The 21,090-nt window shown below is 31.4% G+C and overlaps 2 protein-coding genes across 2 annotated transcripts; both read left to right on the top strand.

Moving 5' to 3' along the window:
• The first annotated feature begins 8,159 nt into the window (after positions 1-8,159).
• Tsp_10129 (cathepsin B) lies at positions 8,160-16,322 on the top strand. The gene is made up of 13 exons (XM_003373241.1): positions 8,160-8,255; positions 9,755-9,842; positions 11,307-11,699; positions 11,859-11,903; positions 13,338-13,407; positions 13,466-13,570; positions 13,654-13,886; positions 15,051-15,183; positions 15,381-15,546; positions 15,604-15,649; positions 15,845-15,968; positions 16,026-16,068; positions 16,134-16,322. The coding sequence occupies exons 1-13, from the start codon at positions 8,160-8,162 to the stop codon at positions 16,320-16,322; spliced, it is 1,731 nt and encodes a 576-aa protein (XP_003373289.1).
• A 1,394-nt stretch (positions 16,323-17,716) lies between these two features.
• Positions 17,717-17,995, top strand: Tsp_10128 (innexin unc-9). Its single transcript, XM_003373240.1, has 2 exons — positions 17,717-17,832; positions 17,968-17,995. Exons 1-2 carry the CDS (start codon positions 17,717-17,719, stop codon positions 17,993-17,995), a joined length of 144 nt encoding a protein of 47 aa, XP_003373288.1.
• The last annotated feature ends 3,095 nt before the right edge of the window (positions 17,996-21,090 follow it).

Below are 21,090 nucleotides of genomic sequence, written 5' to 3'. Positions count from 1 at the left end.
CTCGTTCTTTTATTCAATACCTGGAAAAGTATATTTTATTGAAAAACAGAGAATGGTATACTTGGTGATTTTTCACCTGATTTTCAAGTTTGCCGTTGTCATTGTCACATCATAATCGAGAATTGAAATTAAATGATAAATGAACATTATTATGATTGAGATGTTGTAAAATGTTGCAATAAGTTACAAAAGAAAAATAAAACAACAGAAATTGAAATAATTGGTACAAACTGATAGATACGATTGAACTGTCTCAGAGAATGGAGATGAAAATTGGTGATTTACGAAATCAGATTGAAAATATTTCAAGGATTGGTTTGAGAACTGGAAGCGAAGGAAAGTTTTAATTTATCTTAATTAACAACGATAAATAGGATTTCGCTTCCAGAAAACAGTTGACCAAAAGTAGATCAACTTGCTAGCGGTGATAACCGATTTTTGAATATACATGAACAACAACAAATTCTACTCTACGAGTACACGAATCCACTTCTAGAAAAACGTCATCTCTTCTGTTTTTGAAGAATGAAATATTTCAAAATTGTAAAATTCAGCCAGAAAATGACATGTGAATTTCACATTTGCAATACTTCTATATATTTTTTCTTTTCTATCCAACCTGTGTGCACAACTGTGATGAAGATGGAAAATAAATAATTTCATAATAAATGCACTACTAGTAGTTGTGAAGAGAAAAAAAAACTTAATGAAGCAACTAACTATGCTTTTTATCCTGATCATGTAAATTCAAAAAAGTTGTAAACAGTATAAAAACAAACAGAAGAAAATAATAGTTCCAAATGTCACGTGGAAGAGGAGGTGTCGTTTTCAGTGAATGAGGGGGAGGGGTAGGGGTAGAGGGGTATTTTCTGCTGTCAGATCAGACTGGGTCTAGTTGACATCGAGTGGTTCTATTTTCTAGTGGAAATGAAAAATGAAATCAAGACCGGCTTCTTGCCTCCAACACCACAAACATCAGCTTGAGAAATGTGAAAAGTTTGAATTTTACGCCAAGAAGAAAAAACACATACCAATCAGCCCAGTCAGACGCTTTTTTTTACATATCCCATATTTTGTCATTTTAAAACTTTCCACCTAGCTTTCTTGTTCAGCGCTTTTTGTACTCTCCAAAAAAAGCACTGCATATTCAATTGCTGACAATTTGCAACGATGTCGACATGTCGTTAGTGACAAGCTGTCCGCGTTCCGTCATCAGAACAGCAAGCGTTCTGTGATGTTGCTCAGTTAGTTGTTGACGACCACTTAATTGAAGCCGATCATCAACGCAGGTGGGAACTTTCATACTTACTTACTTACTAGTGTCAGTTATTTAAATTATTATTTTTCCCACTAAACACTAAATTAATAAATTGCACATGTATATTTATTTATTTATTTATTTACTTTGTCTCGCTTTTAAAATTTCATGCAATAAATACATATGTCGACATGCTTGTGCAATAGAAATTCCCTTTTTTCATAAGGATATCTATATATATTGTCCTTGTGATAATAAATAAGGGTCACTTGGTTTGGATAAGTTCGCTTAATAAATAGCATCATCATCAAAGGTTCTTCAAGTGAAAATGCACTGTATGTCGTATTTTTGGCCGGGCATGACCTGCATTTGTGTTGGAAAACCTGCCACAAAAGTTAGTGGCCGCCCATCTCACGTCATCATTCATTCGCTTTATGTCAGAAGTTGTGACATCGTTTGCTAATTACATAAAACTTTTACTTTTCACTGCTAAAATTTTTGATTCCTAATTTTTTTTTATTTTGCTCTTCTCAAATAATTTAAAAACGTTCTGCAATTAATCGAAACTCTTTCCCAAGACATTTTAAACTCCCTTTCCACTGGTAAGTAAAAAAGCAATTTTTTTTATTTTACTGTTTAATTTGCTACACACAATATGCTAACAAAGTAATATTTTTTTTCAACAAGTTTTTAAACTGACTTATATATATATATAACTGTATTTTTATTGAATACACGAAACACACCATAAATGCGTACAGCAATTGTCAGAAAATTAATCAAAGTAACTACACAAATATTGTTGTTCAATTATGATGGCGTATTCTGTACGAGGAGAATGGAATAATTTTTAAAATTCTATCAATGCATCGCCTAACTGCTTAATTTTATAAATAGTTTATCTCCTTCCTACGAACATGTGTTTGAAAGAAGAAAACTAGCCCTTAAGCTTCGAATAAAAAAAGCAAAATGCACGAATTATTATCACTATTGAAAATTTGAAGCATATTTTACAAAATGAACATGTCATTCTATGAATATTCAAAACACTGAATCTTGAAAATGGGAATTCAGCACTGCAGTTGGTATTTTCCCATTCTGATGATGTTTTCAATTAAATGAAACTACATTGGCTCGTGTAAAATTAAAGTCACACACGATAAGTTATCTTGTACATTTACGAAATGCTAAAATGTTTAATACTGATGAATTTGTGAACAATACAATGTCTGGATAATAAACATTTTTTATATTAATAAAAAAGTTACCAGCAACAAAAAACATCAAAAAGCCTCACTGCAAATCATATATTTAAGATGATCAATTATTAAAATTAAGATTATTAATAAAAGAAATGCAGTTTATGGTTTTCGGGTGCAATATCTCCAAAGCCGATGGTGTGATATTGCATGTTAGCCTTTGGAATTGCTAGTGATGGATATTTTATGCACTGCTGGAAATAACTGTGGATTTAGAAATATAAGCATGTAGTCAGTTCAGTTGTTGCTAATGTTAAGGTTTATATTTTTCAAAACAGATCTGTTCAAGTGACAAATTATGATTTTGACATTAGCAAATGCATCACAAATTCTTCATATATTAAACGGAGATGGTTTTCAAAGCTTTGAAATGAGAAATGCAACACTGTCAGCATGTAGACTATCATATAAAACTGCAGACAGTACTTTCCAGAAAATTAATCTGTTTTGCACAAGTTGGGCACCAATACAAATTAATTTATAAAACTGTCAGCGTGACCGTCCTTGAAAAATGGTTCATATTTGCAGTTACATAAGTAGAAGTGTTTTATAAACTAGCTAGTTTGTGTTCCAAGTGCCCATGGCAATAGCGGTTCAACCACGCCTGTAAATGCCTCCGTTCTTTTCAAGGCGTTGGCTTAAAAAAGAAAAACGGATCATCTACATTCTTTAGTGACTTTTCATTTTCCTAAAAATATTGCCAACACGATCGTCATATTTGCATACGAGTAACAAACTGCCGCGCTTATGTGCATCTGTGAGGCATTTATTACATGTGAAAAGTTGATTTCATACATTTTGATTTTGCAAATACCCAAAACATACGAAACTGAAACAACATCGTGCTGCAGCTTTTTCAAGCTAAAAAGCAGAAGTGCTCAATTTCACTTACTAAAACTTTTTAACAAAATCAACAATTCGATATTCGAATTTTTTGCACACTGCTATAAAACGACTAATGACTCAAAGAAACGCCAATGATCGAATTATAAATAAATAAGTACTTTGCTATTTTTAACTCACTAAAATTTTCCTCTACCCAAGAGCTGCTTGCAGTTGGAAGGTTCAATAACACTTGTACTATGATAGTTATACGAAAACCATGTGTTCAGAAATGATGAAAAAAAAATAAAGAAGCTCTGGCAACACAACATATCATATGATTTTTCCCGCTTAACGGAGTAAAGCATTATTCTGATTTATGCATGACATCACGTGCATTCATTCAAATTCGTAGTTTGCAATTATCTGAGAGTCTATATTAATTAATATAAAACATTCTTGGCAATTCTGAATAAGTAGAAATTTATTATTTTTCAACAGTCATTAGTAAAGTGAAACTTTTTATAAAATTCATCATGTGCAGAGAAAAGTTATGAATTATTTTGATAACATTTTCTGCTTCAACATGTGTTCTCATATGATGAAACTTTGTCCGCTGATTGTCACGACTGTTTACTTAAATAATTAACTTGAATCTCTGGAATGTTATCAGTTCGCTGTATGTTGGCAGATGAAAAAGTTAATTTGGTTACTTAAGCAAAGCAGTGCAAATTTTATATTTCATCTTTTGATTATGACATTTTCATCTTTCTATTTACACAGTGAAAAGTTAAAATTTATTTTATCATCATAAAATTATCAGAAATGCTATTATCGGTATTTTGTTTATAATAATATCACTATCGTAAATGTTCTATTATTATTATTATTATTATTATTATTATTCAATACTGAATTCAATAATAACCCAGATTATACAATATAACATTGGTAAATGAAAAGGTTTTCATAAGATAATGCATACACATAAATAGTGGTATTATGCCCTAACGTAAAATATATATATACTCACGCCTGACTGAGACTTAATACTTGACAAGAATGATCTCAAAAAGCAAAACCTAATTTATGTTTATTAAATCAATTCGAAATAAAAAAACACAATTTAGCATCATTATGCAAAATTGCGTAAGCTGAAAATGATGTAAAAAATTATTGTAATTTGTGTCTTCAAATATGAACGACATTATCAGAATTATCAATTAAAATGAATGAAAGTGAACTGCTTTGGCATGGAAGAAGAACTGAAAGAACATCTATCTATCTATAGTCTCTATCTCACTGACTCTAGTAGATCTGCGATCAGCTGAATTAGCATTTGTTGTTTGTTTCACGTTTCTGCTTTAGCATGTGTATTCAAATCCAAAGCTAGGTGGTTCGTCTGTCCAAAGAATACGTGTGTTGGCATGCGTTTGAAATGCTTGAAGCCCATGAACGAACACGATGGAAACATTATGAACTTTACAGCCCCGGGCCTCCCTCCAAAATTAGACAACTACTTTTTTTAGTAAGAATGAAGCATGAAATGTGATAAGCCAGTGTGATTGTTGTGGATTTAGATAAAGCATGTTTTGGAAAAAAACACCGCAATTGCAAAAGTGCCTACTGAAATAAGAGCAGTTAACATTTACCCTTTTCCCCAAATGCGCATAAGCTAAACTCGATATAAATGTCGCCAGATGGCAATGTTAGCTAAATTTTAGAATTCGTAAACATTCCAACGCCAAACGCCAGCCGTGCCCGGAACGGAATGAAACCACACCAGGAATATATATATATATATATATATATATATATATATATATATATATATATATATAAGTCATACGGATAATTTGCCTTTGCAAAAGATTTTACCTTTCTTTGATTCTGTCATTCAAGTCGAATTACTTCCAATTTACATACTTCATCAAAGGGTGACAAATTTTCTTATATATATATATATATTGGTGTTTTTTTTATTATAGTAAATATTAACTGTAAACTTTTTTCCCTTAAATATTATCATAATAACTAACTTCTTAATTTCAAACTAAATTAACTAACTTATCAATTTCAAACCAAATATCACTAAAATAAAATAACTTTGTTCTTATATTGTTCAGCTGAATAATATAATGTTAAATATGATTCAAAGAAATTACAAATATTTGCATAGATGAGTAAGTAGATCACATTGAATTGAAATATGTGAATTGCTTTTCTTTTGCATATAAATGCAGTGTACTTTTACATACAAAACGGAGCGCTTTCAATCTTGCTAATCAATGCTCAAAATAAATATTCTACTTCGCTCATATTACAATAACAGATTTTTATTACTCACTTTACCATTATATTACTTTTCTGCTATTATTTATGACGATTTTCTTTTTTCAAAAAGAATTTCAAATTATAGCACACAATAAATAGACAGATAGATATAGATAGCATGCTTTTAGTTTAATAATGTACTATAATACGTGTGATGATGATAGGCTGATTTGGGGGAAATGAAAATGTACAAATTTTGCAATGCGTGAAGAAATTATCTGCAATCTTTGGCATTGTGTCAAGTTGCAAAAATCAGTATTTTCCGCTCCAAATAATCCGTTCAGGGTTAGTTTTCATTAGAAAAATCGCATCGATTTCATTACTGAATGTGATGTACAAAGTGCAATTTTTGAACGTTTTTTCATTCGCTGTTCTATTATTTATTGCATAGCCCCTTTTACAGTTTTTTTTAACTTGGAAAGGAATTTTCGATTTTCTTTTTTCACAATTGAAACAACCACAATATTATTTTTCAATCAGCAATCAGTGCGTGAAATTAATAATTATATTTCTTAAATTCACAATGTAAATTACCAATAGATAAAATAATTTTATGCACACACACACACACACGCAGTTATACATTTCAAAATGTGTAGTAATACAATTAAATTTGAAAAACGTTACTTAAAAATATGTATATATATATATATATTGAGAAAAAAGGATTGTTGCCTATTTTGATGCTCTGAGATCAGAAGATTCAATCAAATAGACACAGTGATTTGCATATGTTAAAATAATTTACATTAAAAAGGAGAAGATAGCATTTTGAAAAGTTTTAAAAACCTCAGGTTGAAAATGTTGGATAATTGCATGGAAATCATCATGAAAATGAAAAATGGAAAGAAAAAAAGGCAAAATTATTCATTCTTTCATTCAAAATCTTTATTAGCAGAGCAAATTTTGAAAAAAAATTTTTTTTCCTGAAATTTACTTTTGGACTGACGCTCATCTTATTGGAACTTATCTTATCTGTAGTGCAAATTAGTATTAGTTATTAAGGATTGCCAAGTCTGGGATGTGACACCGCCAATGTCAACAGAATTTTGTACCTACTTTTGAAGAATTGCAAATGACCATCGTCATGCGCTTGTATGCATGCAATCGGATCTAATCAAGGATGACAAGCGAATGTGAAGGGGGAAAAAAAATAATAAGCCCCCGTCTGAGTTAGTCAGTTGTTTTTTCTCAGAAAGGTCTGCTGCACTGGAGCAATATGTTCGAGCGAAGAATATTAGAATAAGTTGTGCTTTTCTTTCAGCTGGTATAGGAGGCGGCGGTTTGTTTAACCCTCGAAAAGTGAACCAGATGCGCCAGTTTTTGACCAGACTTTAGCTAAAAACTTTATACACTTTTGACGGCCAGTTTTCTTGTTGTTGACAATGATTGGCTAAACTGTTTTTAATAAAAAAGAGAGCCCAATCTTAAACAAATGCCCCTTCTGGTTTAAAGAATAAAATCAACGTGATTCATCTAGCTGTTGGCTTATGCTGTTTGTTGTAGTCTGCTTTAAAAAGATGCCGCACCAGTGAAATGGCCATTTAACTGAATCGTGTTGGTGTAGTCTTTCAATTTCAAAAAAATTTTTCACATTCTCTTCTTTCAAATAGAACTGCACATTCGGTAACAGTACGTATTTTATAATAATTCTATAAATTTTATCATCGCATTGGTTTTTTTTCCAATATTCAAACTACTCTAATAGGTTATGCAAATTTACCGCGAACTGTGTGATTTCACAGTTCAACATTTCCCATTTTACCAAAGCCACCTACGTTTTATATGCAAATAATAACTCCAGTGGAATTTAGATTCTTTTCTTGCTTTGAAAAACTAACACCTGCAACTCCCTCTTGTTAGAATTCGATTTCTCTTTCTTCAAAACATACTCGTCAAACATTCACTTAACATGATTTTATTTAATACACGGAATTTAGCATTTGCATAATCTATTTTGCACTCTATTTAAGAAATTTCAAGATTCACTCTACGATCATTTACGTACATATACATATATATATATATATACATGCATATTCATTTAAAAGTGGAATAAGAAAAAAGAAAAGCTGAAGCTTGAACTATAGTATTCACAAACTTTGGTTTCAATAAAATCTATAAGTATATTTTTTTTCACATTTCATGTTTTATCCTGGAAAATTATTCACTTAATGCATAAAAATGTTTCCCCAGACTTCTTCTTACGATTGCTATTATCTAATCTAACGTTAGCATAAGTTTTTCACCTTTTCAAAGCAGATGTGCAAAAGCAGTTTTTCATTATGCACAATAATTTATTGTTCAAAAATGAATATGATATAGAGAAAGGTGCAAGTTTTTTTTCTAAATCTTACATTCTATCCTTTTAGCTAATTATACACGAAACTTGTGCACGTGGTAGTAGAGTACAAAAAAAAGTAGTCATAAATGTTTTTCAGTTGACTTTCAAATTGAAGCATAAATTTTCCCTATATATTATCCAGATGTGTTATTATAGAACAAGTAAGACGTATACAAGAATGTTAATGTTGCTTTCAAAAATGAGGAATGAAAACGATTCAGGAAACAAGAACACACTAGTACGTGTTATTCGTTTAAATGTTAGACGTTGTCAAAAATGCTAAGACACTGTTTTCAACAATAAAATACTATTATATTTGTAATAGGATGATGATTTTTCATCAAAATCAACGCTTTTCAATGAACCACTCGTTCGGTTTGATTTGCAACTTATTCAAATATGATCAAAATCTGTTCAGTCAATTCATCATTTATGCTCAACAAAAAACAACAAAAGATACTTGTCCGTTTGCCTTTTTAAATATTATTTCTCATTTGAAAATACAAATTTTTTACTTTTATAAAAGTTTAAATTACAATCTTGATCAAAGAATTTATGCATGTCAGGGTCGTACAGTGGATTCTCGCATTTTCATGCAGTACAACACAACAACAGTACGTCACCTTTTTGAAGGTTTTACATTTACATTTTTTTAATCATCATCAGTTGTGTGCCGCTAATCATTTTCCATTTTCAACTGATCTAACAACAATAAAAGCCCGTCGCTTTCTCCACTATTCAATAAAAAAGTATTTTCCATCCCCTATATTTTACATTTATCATCAGAATAGCATGCATATAAGGTCAGTAACAAAGACACACCGTCGCTGTTGATGATTGTCCACAAAGGATCATCAATGTGATCGACATTTGATTAAAAAATAAGCAATTTCCTTTTTTCAATTAAAAGGTATTTTTTCTCAAAGGAGCAACTCTCTTTATTCATCAAATGATCAAACTTTATCAGATAATAAGCATAAATTGTAAAAAGGAATAATCGCACTTTTTTGTCCCATGTTTACCTTTATTTATAACGTCATCTGCAATTGAGAATTACTCCAGACAGTGCTGTTAAGCAAACATTTCATCGAACAGCTGACTCATTTGGAACAATTGTTTAATTTGCACAAAATTGTATATTTATAAATAGAAGGAAAAAAGGAAACCTTTCGTATTATATTTCTATTTCTGTTCATTTCTTCACACAACATACCTATTTTTGTGTTGGAATTTTGATTTCAATATTTCAATAAAATGGAGGAAAAATCGTACGTACATCTTGCTCATTTCTTCAATACTGTTAATTCTGAATTATGAAAATGTAATTGAAATAAAAATTTGCCTAAACTTTCATAGCACACACGCACGCACACAGTGTATTTCAATTAGCGGTATGGTCGTTATCGAGGTGAAAATGCATTATTGCATATGTATTGCTAAATTTTTAAAAATTACAAATCAAATCTAATCACTAGATCTCAATGTCGATAGTCAGCAGTACCAACAATTCAATTGGTAACCTTTATGTTTGCTTAAGTTCAAATCGACGACTGAATTAAAAGACATACTAATTATGGTTGCCATGTAATCAATCTACCTACTGGATGAGTTTATTTATGCAAAACTTGCTCTCTATATACATATATATATATATATAACTTCCACTTTCTTTCACAATTATCAATGTAAAAAAAGATACATTCATGGCAGTCGTAAAACAACTCAATTATTTTCTAGCGAAATTCTAATTCTGGTCATAATAATAAAAATTGTATTCCAAAAGATATTCATTCTCTATTATTGACAACTGAAGCATTTTGTCAACGTAAGCTTGAAATTTCATTATCTCATCCAGTACCATTAATTTTCTCTTTTAATCTTCGAGCAAATGCTTTATAATAGTGCAAACTTTACTATTAATCATAATTCAGACAGTTCAAGATCGTTCTGATATTTCGCTTTTTTCAGTAACTTCTGTCACGTTCAATCTTACTGCACTCATTCTCATTCTTTGTCGAACCGATTCCATTTTCTTTTACAAAGATTATTATTTTCATTAGAAAAATAATTTCTGATAAATAACATAGTTTTGCTATTTATAGAAGATGATTTTCAACAAAAAAGCATCATATGAATAATTGAAATATGTATTCACATATCCATTTAGCAAAGCAGATCCGATGTGGCAAACGTGCTTTTTATTAATATTTGAAAGTTGCTTGCTTCACTAATCGCAAAAGTTGAGTCAAAATTTTATAAAGCGGTGCTAATTTATATAAAGCGGCATTTTCATCTGTCAAAAGATGCATACTGGTTCCACAATTCATCGCCAGTGGTGGGGTTTTTTGACGGCCCCAGCGCGAAAGCTGTGAAGCGTAGGCGTCGAAGTGATATTGGCCGCGCGAAATGCCTCAAATCAAAGATGACCACTGTTAGCACATAGTATGTTTGTCTAGTCTGCCTATGCAAAATCGCTTAAGTCGCCAAATGACGAACAATCTGATTCGCCATCGGCTGCTTCTAACCAATAGTGAACGTTAAAACGACCTCTACTACAACTTCAAGCATCACATCCAACTTTTCACTTCAACATCACAGCTATTTCTAACCACTCTGAACGAGGTGCTTCTCTTTCTCTCTTTTTTTTGTTTTGTTCACCCTCTCTCTCTCTTTTCAAGCCCATATGCTGTTATTATCATCATCATCATCATATTATAATCATTATTTGATATGTGATTAAAACTTTTGGACAAATCAACCAACTTTCAACCAATGGTTCAGGTGTCTCAGCTAGCGTTGCATGGCATGGAAACTAGTTAACTGTTTGCTTTCCAAATTCTGAGTTTCATTAACATTATTATAAAAGTTTATCATTGTTTTTTTGTTTACTGTTGTATAAGTGGATAGCATGCATGCGATGAAAAGTTTTCCAGTTTTCTACTTTGTACCAATAGAACGTTAGCTTCTGAATGACGTTATCGTGGCATCCGTAAATTTGCCTAGTCGTTTCAGTGGTTGACGCCTGTCTGTGTACGTGACAACTAGTTGTCATACAACAGTTTATCATAGTCCTCTATGACTACCAGAATTCCAACACGGTTAAAGCATTTTTTTCTCTTATCAAAAGTCTACTTAAATAATGCAAGACGCGTCAAATAGCTGCCAAAGAGCAACGTTTGCGCAGAACGGGTGCTTTTGAGATGTTTTGATTTTCGACACACACACACACACACACATATGTATATACATGTTGAATTGTTTTGTTTGATTGATTTGTTCACATTTTCAGAATTGGGGGTTAGATACCCGCCAAATTTTGGAGCCAAGCTCAACCTGCCATTCAATAAGGCGCATCTGCTCATGCTCTGCGACCGAACAGAACCCAAAGGCTTCGCCCCTGTCAGGTTTACAACACTGCCGCCAATGTTGCTGTTATTTCTCACATTCGTGCTAAGCACTGCCGCTGAATATGGATTTCAAGGAATACCGGGTGACTATTGCCTAACTAGACAGCCGGAACAATGTTGCACAAGCCGTAACGACGAATGTACCGTACCCATTTTGGGAAATCACCTCTGCTATTGTGATCACTTCTGCAAACGTGTAGACGGTGATGACTGTTGCCCTGATTTTAAATATGTTTGCGAAGGCTTTCGACCACCACCAACTCCTTTCATATTAGGTAAGTATATAAAAGTTGCTTATTATGGAAAATTATTATTTTTTTAACAACAAACAATCTGCCTTTATTATTCGTCTAATCATCATTATCATTAATTAATCAAATTGGAATTATTTAAAAATGCCTCCCGATAAATGCACGAAAAAATCAATTTGTCAGAATTCGAAATAGCAATTATTAAAAAGAATAAGGAAAAAGAAAGAGGTTAGTTTTTCAATGAATTCAAATAAGCAATTAAATGAAATTCTTTCTCATCTGTAATTCTATTTTTTTAAAAAAAAGCTTTTCCATTTGTAAAATATACTATCAACTAATGAAAACTATTTGCTGAAACATATATATCTATGAAATTATATCATATCTATTGGCAATGAAGAGCAATTTTTGCGTGGGCAAGGTTTATCAATTTCATTCAATGTCAACAAATGATATGCTAATGTTTAGCTGAAAATTTGAATAATTTTCCATAACCCTTATCTAGCAGCAGTGAAGAAGAAAACAGTCAAGAATGCGGAAGTGCTAAATTGCTCCGTTCTACGTTGAATTTCTTTCCCAATTCTCTCTGCTCAAAGCTTAAGCCAAATCGATCAATATTCACATAATAATAATAATAATAATAGTATTTACAACAGAATTGGAAAATCATTCAAGCAACAAAAATAGCAGTCTTCGAACAAAAAAATAAACAAGCAAATCTTTTGACATTAGATAAATACAGTTCAGTTTAAATTTAAATTTCTAATCGCTAATTTCTTTTTTAATTTATAACTAACTTCATAAAAGATTTGGAAACATAATTTCAGAAGCGAAAGAGAAAATTTTTCATATAACAAGTAAAATCATCCATCCCAGTAATTGATGATAGGCAGAGTGAGAATTTGCATAAATACGTTCAACTTGATGAATAGCTGTTTTGTTGGTTTTAATACGTTCACCAGGATGAAAACTTGACTTCTGAATTGTTGTTGATGTTGTTTTGCTCTTTTTTTAAAATTCAACGACAAAAATAAAATGACAACAAGTTCTTGATAACTAGAACACGGAATGAAGAAAAGCTTTTTTATGCTTATGACTAGATTTTCCAACAGCTACGTCATGAATATATTATAATTTCTACAAAGATGTGAAAAAGTAGTAAAAAGAAAATTAGGCGCCTCCATTTCTTGAGTAAATAAATGCTCACAACTTGCTTGTTCATTTAATCTATTTTGTTTTGTTAAATCACTAGCACTGCAAACAAACACCTTTTATACTGTTCGGCAAACAAAACAGGCAAACAAATTACCGTTAAAATTAAACATCCATTCACAACTTACAATGCACAGTCGTAAACAATTGCACGCATGCAACTTGTAAGTACAGTTTTTCTTTCCTTATTATTCAAATCGATGAATTTATTGATTTGAATAACAAAATGAGAAAAAAAATTCACATCTCCCTTCATAAATAAACTTATGCAAACGACGACAATATTTTACCATTAAATTTTTAACAAAGGATTTCAAATTTTCAAATGGATTATATCATCAAAGAAGCACTTTTACCCAAGGAGACAAGGAAAATTATTTTTATTTTCAATAATTTAATTTAATTTATTGCCAATGAATAATAATTTCATTTCATTCCATTCCATTTTAGACGGCTGCAAAGATAGCACTGGAGCTACATATCCACCTGGTGGACCATATCGTATAAATTGCAATACATGGTTGGATTTATGATGTTGTACAATACATTCATTCCTTGTATATATCGAATTATTTCAGTTCGTGCATTCAAGTTGGCAACAAGTATGAATTTCAGTGTAGAAACAAAACCATTTGTCTTATTCAGGAAGATATCTTGGAAAGAATGCTACACGAAAGGAACAGGTACGACGGAATGGTCAACCAAAAAGAAAAATCCCATCACTTGAAACTATTGTGTGATAATAATTCGTGAATTTCTGTTTCAGTTGGACAAGTGCCAATTATTCAACATTTTGGGGAAAAACACTCGACGAAGGATTCAGTTACAGATTGGGAACTTTATTACCAGAGAAAAGCGTGAAAAATATGAATGAAATACTGATCGAAATGAGCAACTTCTTACCAGAATCATTTGATGCTCGTGAACGCTGGCCGAGCTTTATTCATCCCGTACGTGATCAAGGAGACTGTGCCTCGTCTTGGGCTTTCTCAACAACTGGTAAGCAAAACAACAAGCTCTGCTAAAGGGTAGAATGCAACTAATCTCAAACGGTTTCAAATGAACCTCATTTCACAAAAAATATAACCGGGATTTAGCAAGTTTTTTTTTCATATCACTAGTGCGTTTCCTTTAAAAAGACAATGCAATATAATTCAACTTGCCCAATTATCTCACCAACATATAAACGTATAAATAATTATAACAACATATTCCATTTTCCATAATACAATTTTCCACTCTTCACATTCTACATCATCAGTAAATGTATTTCTTAAAGAAAATCAACGATGATTTCTTTGCTTACAGATGATAAAATATTGATTAACGCTTTTAGCATTTTCCTCAAAACAAGTGTAAAAATGATAGTCAAAAGTGAAAAATATATGTGAAAAAAATGTAGACAAATCTGTTTGATGGGAATTTGAAGAGACTTTTTCAGTTTGCAAAATCGTGTCAAATTTAGCTTCAATTTCGTGTAACAGATTGTCAATTCACTTCGTCAGAGTATTATTGTTTCTGAAATGTTCAACGTCCATCTCTGTTTACCATGTGCACGTGGTAAAAGTAAACACTGAAGAATACTGAACGAGTTGAATTCATTCAGAGCATCATTTTACATATGGCCTTTATACTTTTCCTTTTGTAAAATTAAACTGATCAACAAGTTCCATTTTCCCTCCATAAAATGAAAAACAGTAAAACACAGAAAACAGATTCTTTCAAAATTAATCCATGATTATTCTCACTATCATCGTTGTTGTTATTGTTGAAATATAAAATTTTATAATTTCAACTGAAATTAACCTTGCATCTATAAAAGGGGCTTTTATTTTTACTGTTATATTTCTTTCGTCTTCTATTTTGTTTATACAAAGCTAGTCACACAGCTAAGTGAATCATTGCATTCACATTTGTAATAGGATTTAATGACAACTTTGTCATTAAACTTTCTGACAGACCATAAATTAAGATAACATGACTGTAAATTCCTTGCAACAGTGGAAAAGTTTTTGGTGAAATTTCATCCAGAAAAAAATACACACACACAATCTACCTCTGCCAATTTCATTGAAATGTACATTTTTCATTTCAACTGTTCCAGTTTAAAAAAAGCAAACTTAAATTTAACAAATCAAACAATTAATTAATTTATACTTTCAGCCGTATCAGCTGACCGTCTAGCTATACAATCTGGCGGAAAATTTTACAACCCATTGTCAGTTCAACAACTTCTCTCGTGCAATCAAGCTCGACAACGAGGTTGCAATGGAGGCTATTTGGATCGTGCTTGGTGGTATATTCGAAAATTTGGGTAAATATAATATTTTTTTTATTCACTGCACTCTTCCCCCTTCACCCTCCCCCCCCTCTCTCTCTCTACTGCTACTGTTTGTTGAAAATATGAATAAATATAATAACTTAATTTCTCTCTACTGTTCAAGTATTCCATTCGAATAATAATAAAATAAAAAAATAATCGTACCTTTTTAGTGTTGTCTCTGATGAATGTTATACGTATACAAGCGGTCAAACTAATCAACCAGGAGAATGCCATATTCCACGAACTGCATACTTGGATGGTGAAATCCGTTGTCCATCTGGCTCAGCTGATAATCGTGTTTACAAAATGACACCACCGTATCGCATTTCCACGAACGTAATTATCAATAACCTATAGTGAAATGACAATAGTGACTTGATATATTTTATTAAGGAAAGAGAAATCATGACTGAAATTATGGCTAATGGACCTGTTCAAGGTTGGTGAATTGTATTTTTTTTATTTCCAAATCGGACGTGCTTATTTACATAAAAAGAATCTTATTGCTGCTCAGTTAATTTGTGCGTCGATATAATTTTACCACTATGCTTTACACTTCAATTAACAAAACTTGAGCAAATAATGAAAATGCTCGTTTAATGCCGACAGTTGATCATTTGCTTACGTTTTTTAGCAACATTTTTGGTACACGAAGATTTCTTCATGTACAAAAGTGGCGTTTATCAACATCTTCCATACGCGAACGACAAAGGACCTGCCTATGCAAGATCTGGATACCATTCAGTTCGCATACTGGGGTAAGCTGTGCGTGCAGTGTCGACCATATCCATACAGTGATATTTGTTTTCTTTAAGCTGGGGTGTCGATCATTCAACTGGAGTTCCTATTAAATATTGGGTATGTAATATCGCAAAAGTTTTGAAAAGTTTAAAATGAAATATTAATATTTTTCCTTATTTTAGCTGTGTGCAAATTCTTGGGGAGAAGAATGGGGTGAAAATGGACTATTCCGTATTTTACGTGGTGAAAACCACTGCGATATAGAGTCGTTCATCATTGGCGCTTGGGGAAAAGGAAGCAAAAAGCGCAGAAGAAAATTCAAAGTGTTGCGCAAGTTGCGTCATTTGCATAGACGATCGGAAAATTTTTGAAGAAATTCTTCACCAGCGATTCAGCTTCATCTTCACAAAAGCATAATTCTTCAACTAATAAGCTAGTCATTTTCATTTTTTTCCATCAAATCCAAGCCAACCGGTCACCATTGCCAAGAAAAACACAATTCATTTACCCTTTTCCGCAACGGTTCTCTGCTTTTTTTCCACAATTTGCTTACTTATTGCTGCCTGCCATTTATACCAATATTTTATTTCATTTATGTAATTCAAAATTGCCTTATTTATTCTTTTCTTTCCAATTATTACACTGCCTTATATTTTCTCCGGTTTTCTTTTTGCTTTGATCTTATTCCAATCGTTCAATTTTTATTCATTTCTAAAATTCGGTAATGATTTTCGATTTCCTACTGAGTCACTGCCAAAACGGCATTCTGTTATCATGCAAAAACTGGCTCAAAGCTTCTATTTTTCCATTAACTTAGCGTTTTTTTCTGTGCTACCAAAAAAAGAAAAGAAAAACATTCTTTAGCCGAGTTACAAACTCGCCCGCTGTTTCTTTTCAATAATATGTTGTTATCTTCGCTGCCATAAAAGCAAGCTTTTCAATAGCTTATTTTTCATCATTTATTAACTTTCATGCTCTACAATAAATTTGCTTCTTCAGTGGCAATGGATTACATATTTTTCCAACGTTACATAACTAATTATTTATGTACACGAATCGTATATCACTTCACTGTTTACAAGTGATTTCAATAATTCATCACAATTAGTCAAGTAAAAATTGAGAAAATCATTTCCACGATGAAACAGTCTGCAAATAAATTTTCACCTCTTGTACTTATACGCATTAACAGCAACAACAACAACAACAGTAAAAGCAACAGTAATCACTTACTGAATTCTTTTTCTTTCTCTTGCATGACTCATTACATTGATATCTGCTGTTCTTGCCACACAGAAGGTTGCATTTTCACCGTTGTAAGTTGACTTTCATATTATGATCAGTTATTCAAAAATTATACAATTGTTCTATTTTATCAAAAACAATTCCATACATAATTTTATCTATTGTAATTTGTTCTGCAGTATTTTAACAAAATACTAGTGTAAATGCCATTTTTGGCGCATTATGAATATAACATTTATAAACCAAATGTTATATTATAATCAGCAAAATATGACAAAATAAGCAACATTCCCCATGCGGCAAATAAATGTTTTACCAATTTGTCAGTGCGTACTGTACATCTACAGTTCACTTTGTGGGCAATAAGGATACTGCTATGAAAATAATTTTCAAATTTTTTCAAACTTGATTTTTATTTTATCATAATTGTTGTTCACATATTATTTTATAATTTAAATTCTATGAATTAAAAATTTTCTTTCTGGTGTGTAGCGTTTAAATAAATACAACACTTTGAACAATGGATGCACATGAACAAGGCCTTTCTGATTGGTCGATTCTGATTCGTCTTGGCGCCTACTTTTTTTGCATTGACCTGCTTTCGTCATTCTGCCGTCTGGATTTGTTTGTACGTCGGTTAGTTGATTCTCTTTTTATTCTTCTGCTGTTCATCTACGTTTGTCAAATTTCACAAACTTCTATTATCTTTCAGTTTATTCACTATATGAATTTAGCTACTTCTTACTTTTTAATGACTTTTATTTATTTCAGCATGAAAATGAGTGCAACAAATAAATAATTAATTTACACAGCATTTGTATATACATACACAATTGCAATATCAAACTGTCCAAGGTAAAATGCTACCAAAATATATTCATATGAAATATAAACAATAAAAATAAGCATTAAAACTTTTTGGAAAAACAAACTCATATTATAACAACAACAACGTAATTGATAACTCTGTACATCTGCTATTGATCCTTCAGTACAATCTTATTTACAACACCTCATGACAATATATATATATATATATATGTATGATATAAACAAAACATGATACATGATTATATACATGATACAACAATTTAAAAAATTTTTTACGCTAGCCATTAAAATTGAAAAGACAGTTTGGAAATTTTCAACCAATGAACGCATAATATTATAAATTTTAGTCTGTTTTATTTTTTCAACAAAAAGAATCTGATTTGCATAGAAATAAATTTACAACGTTCATCAATGTAATTATGATGAACATTTACAGTCAATACTTAATTATAAAATAATAATGTTACAAAAATTAATGGACCAATCAAAAGAAGAAAGAGTAGAGAGAAGTTGCACTCGCTGGCCATATTGAGGCAAGTTGAACTGGTTGCGAGTATTCAACAGGACATTTCTTCACTTATTTATTTACATCATTTTAATGAATTTTTTCATTTCAAATCGTCACTCCCAATAATAACTTCTAATAAAAGAGAACTATCAAAAAAATAAAGCGAATCTCAAAGGTAATGAATATTTCAATTTTTTCTCTTCAGAATTAATTTTCAATAATAAATATATGCTTTTGCAAATTTGAACATATTTCGTAAAAATCAACCAATTCAATTGCTACGTTTGAGGTTAGTTCAGCTAAACTAGGTGCGTTAGTTCGTGTCCGTATTATGCAAATTAGCGTCGTATCAAAATTATCTTATCCACATCTTGGACGTTTGCTTGTTTTGAACTGATCGAAGCGGGTTTTAATTGTTCAACATTCAGCAGCCATTTTCAACTTCATTTGAATATAAAATTTCAAGTTCGTTTCATTCTCTCTTCTGTCTGGGTGAATTTGAATTTTACTTTTGTCAACGCGCGTTGCCTGAGTGCTCTTATTTTCGCGCGCATTTTTTTATTGATGACTTCCCTTTATGTAGGTCATTTTTGAATTTTCGAAATTTCCATTGGTTAAATTTTTCCATCTGAATGTTTGTTGCATTTTTCAAACCGTAGCTATTGTTTAATTATTTTTTGCCACGTATTTATTATTACTATTATTGTTTTTCTATTCTAATATTTCAAATAAGATTCATAAACAAGAGCATATATTAATTATGAAACATGACTTTTCGATTTGCACGTAAATTCATTTTCTGATAAGTTACACGAAAGCAATTCAGATATCAGTGAAATTATGAAAATTTGCATACGAATTGGATTTTCCCTGCATTGCTTTGTGAAAGCTTGAGTTTTGTGTTTATTTAATTTCCCACAAATGCAATCAATTATCTTTAAATTGGTTTGACATTTGTTAAACAGTGAACATCAGCAAATTAACCCAATGATTCTCACGTCTGAAAATGGGCATTTTGTCATTTCTACTATCTAGTAATAAAAATTCACATCGTTGCGTTAATGTACGTTGTGGGATCTAGTGGCCAAAATCATATATGCAGCTATTTTTTTTCAACTTGTAATATTCTTTCTACCTTTCTCTGGGAATGATTGTAAGCATGAAGATGCTGACCACCACTTTCTTGTTTATTTTAATCTTGCCGAACTTGAATTTATGCTTTCAGTTTCACCAGTAATATCGACTGCAATTGTATTATAATTTTGGTCATTAAACTCCTACATTATTCATTGAGCAGTTGTCTGGCTTTTACATTTTTAGCTTTAATGCTCAGTTGCAGCGCAATTATATAGCAAACGTTTTTACGCTTTTGTAAAAAAAATGGATTTCCCCATTGCCTCACTATTGAAGGTATTGCGATAGCATCAGGTTGTACCTTCTAGGCGTGCTGATCTTGCTGTTTTCAGCCCCTTCAGGCATGCAACACTTCACGCATGTAGGCGTGCGTGTGCGCAATCGTTATGTATGTATAGTTTCTAGGCGTGCTGATTTTGCTAGATCAGGCAGCAGTAGATGGAGAGCAATCAACCATTCTACCTGCCAGTAGAAATGAAATAAAAATTCCTTATAACATTTTTCGCGATCTGCATTCAGGACATATTTTTATTATGAAAATTAAATATTTTGTGCATTTTCTTTTATGCAAATTACTTTTACAATAATTTATTTTACAAGTAAACGTTTTCATGTTCAAAATCGACTACTGTGTGTCTTGAACACGTATTTATTAGCTTTTGGATAGATTCAAGAATATTTGAACTATTCTATACTATATTAATTAACGAGTTGTATTGATTTTACTTTTTATTCATAAAGCTCTGTCTGTTACAGCAATTTTGCTGGATGTTGTGGTCTGATGAGAATCATGTTTATCTTCTAACTGTTTTACAATTACGATTGTGTTGTTATTTGTTGTAATTGATTGTATGCGGGAAAATATTCGACTCAATGTTTTTTAAGTTGTATTTTGAATTCTTTTAGTTAGAATTGTATTTTTTTTTGTATGTATAAGGCTCCTATCATACACGAAACGAAATATCATGCTTTTCAGTCTTTGCTTGACTATCTGTCTGTCCTTTCATCTGTTATTTTTCGTCCCATTCGAGTATCCAGCTTTTTAGAAAATTACAATGATGAAAAATAATGGGGTAGACCCTATTTCCCCGCTGACTCCGCCTACTTTTTCGCAGTAAAATTTCATTGGTTGCTGCTCTGACGCGTGCCTGTAAATTTCATTTGTTGTCATTCCTTTGCATTTTATTTGTCAAATATTATTTCATTTTATTAATTACTAATTGTTGATTGATATTGGTAAAGATTTATTTGCTATGAGATGTCAATTTTTATTTTTATCTATTTTTACTATTGTATTGTATTTTATTTGCCCTGCTGTGCTGATTGCTTTTGAATTTCTTCATTTTTTTCCATTGGTATTATTTGCTTTCTAAGCTTTTGACTGTTTGATTTGTTTCATATTTTGTAAATGCAGCACAGAT

Source organism: Trichinella spiralis (genome assembly GCF_000181795.1).
Source record: "Trichinella spiralis strain ISS 195 chromosome Unknown Scfld6, whole genome shotgun sequence".
Taxonomy (NCBI): domain Eukaryota; kingdom Metazoa; phylum Nematoda; class Enoplea; order Trichinellida; family Trichinellidae; genus Trichinella; species Trichinella spiralis.
The sequence above is the reverse complement of the archived record's forward strand: the minus strand, read 5'-3'. Positions and strand labels throughout refer to the sequence as shown.

Coding starts and splice junctions, on each gene's coding strand:
- Tsp_10128 (XM_003373240.1), top strand. CDS start 17,717: ATGGATGCACATGAACAAGGCCTTTCTGATTGGTCGATTCTGATTCGT. Junction 17,833..17,967: donor CTGGATTTGTTTGTACGTCG/GTTAGTTGATTC, acceptor TATTTATTTCAG/CATGAAAATGAGTGCAACAA.
- Tsp_10129 (XM_003373241.1), top strand. CDS start 8,160: ATGTGTTATTATAGAACAAGTAAGACGTATACAAGAATGTTAATGTTG. Junction 8,256..9,754: donor CAGGAAACAAGAACACACTA/GTACGTGTTATT, acceptor ATTATTTTCTAG/CGAAATTCTAATTCTGGTCA. Junction 15,969..16,025: donor CATTCAGTTCGCATACTGGG/GTAAGCTGTGCG, acceptor GTTTTCTTTAAG/CTGGGGTGTCGATCATTCAA.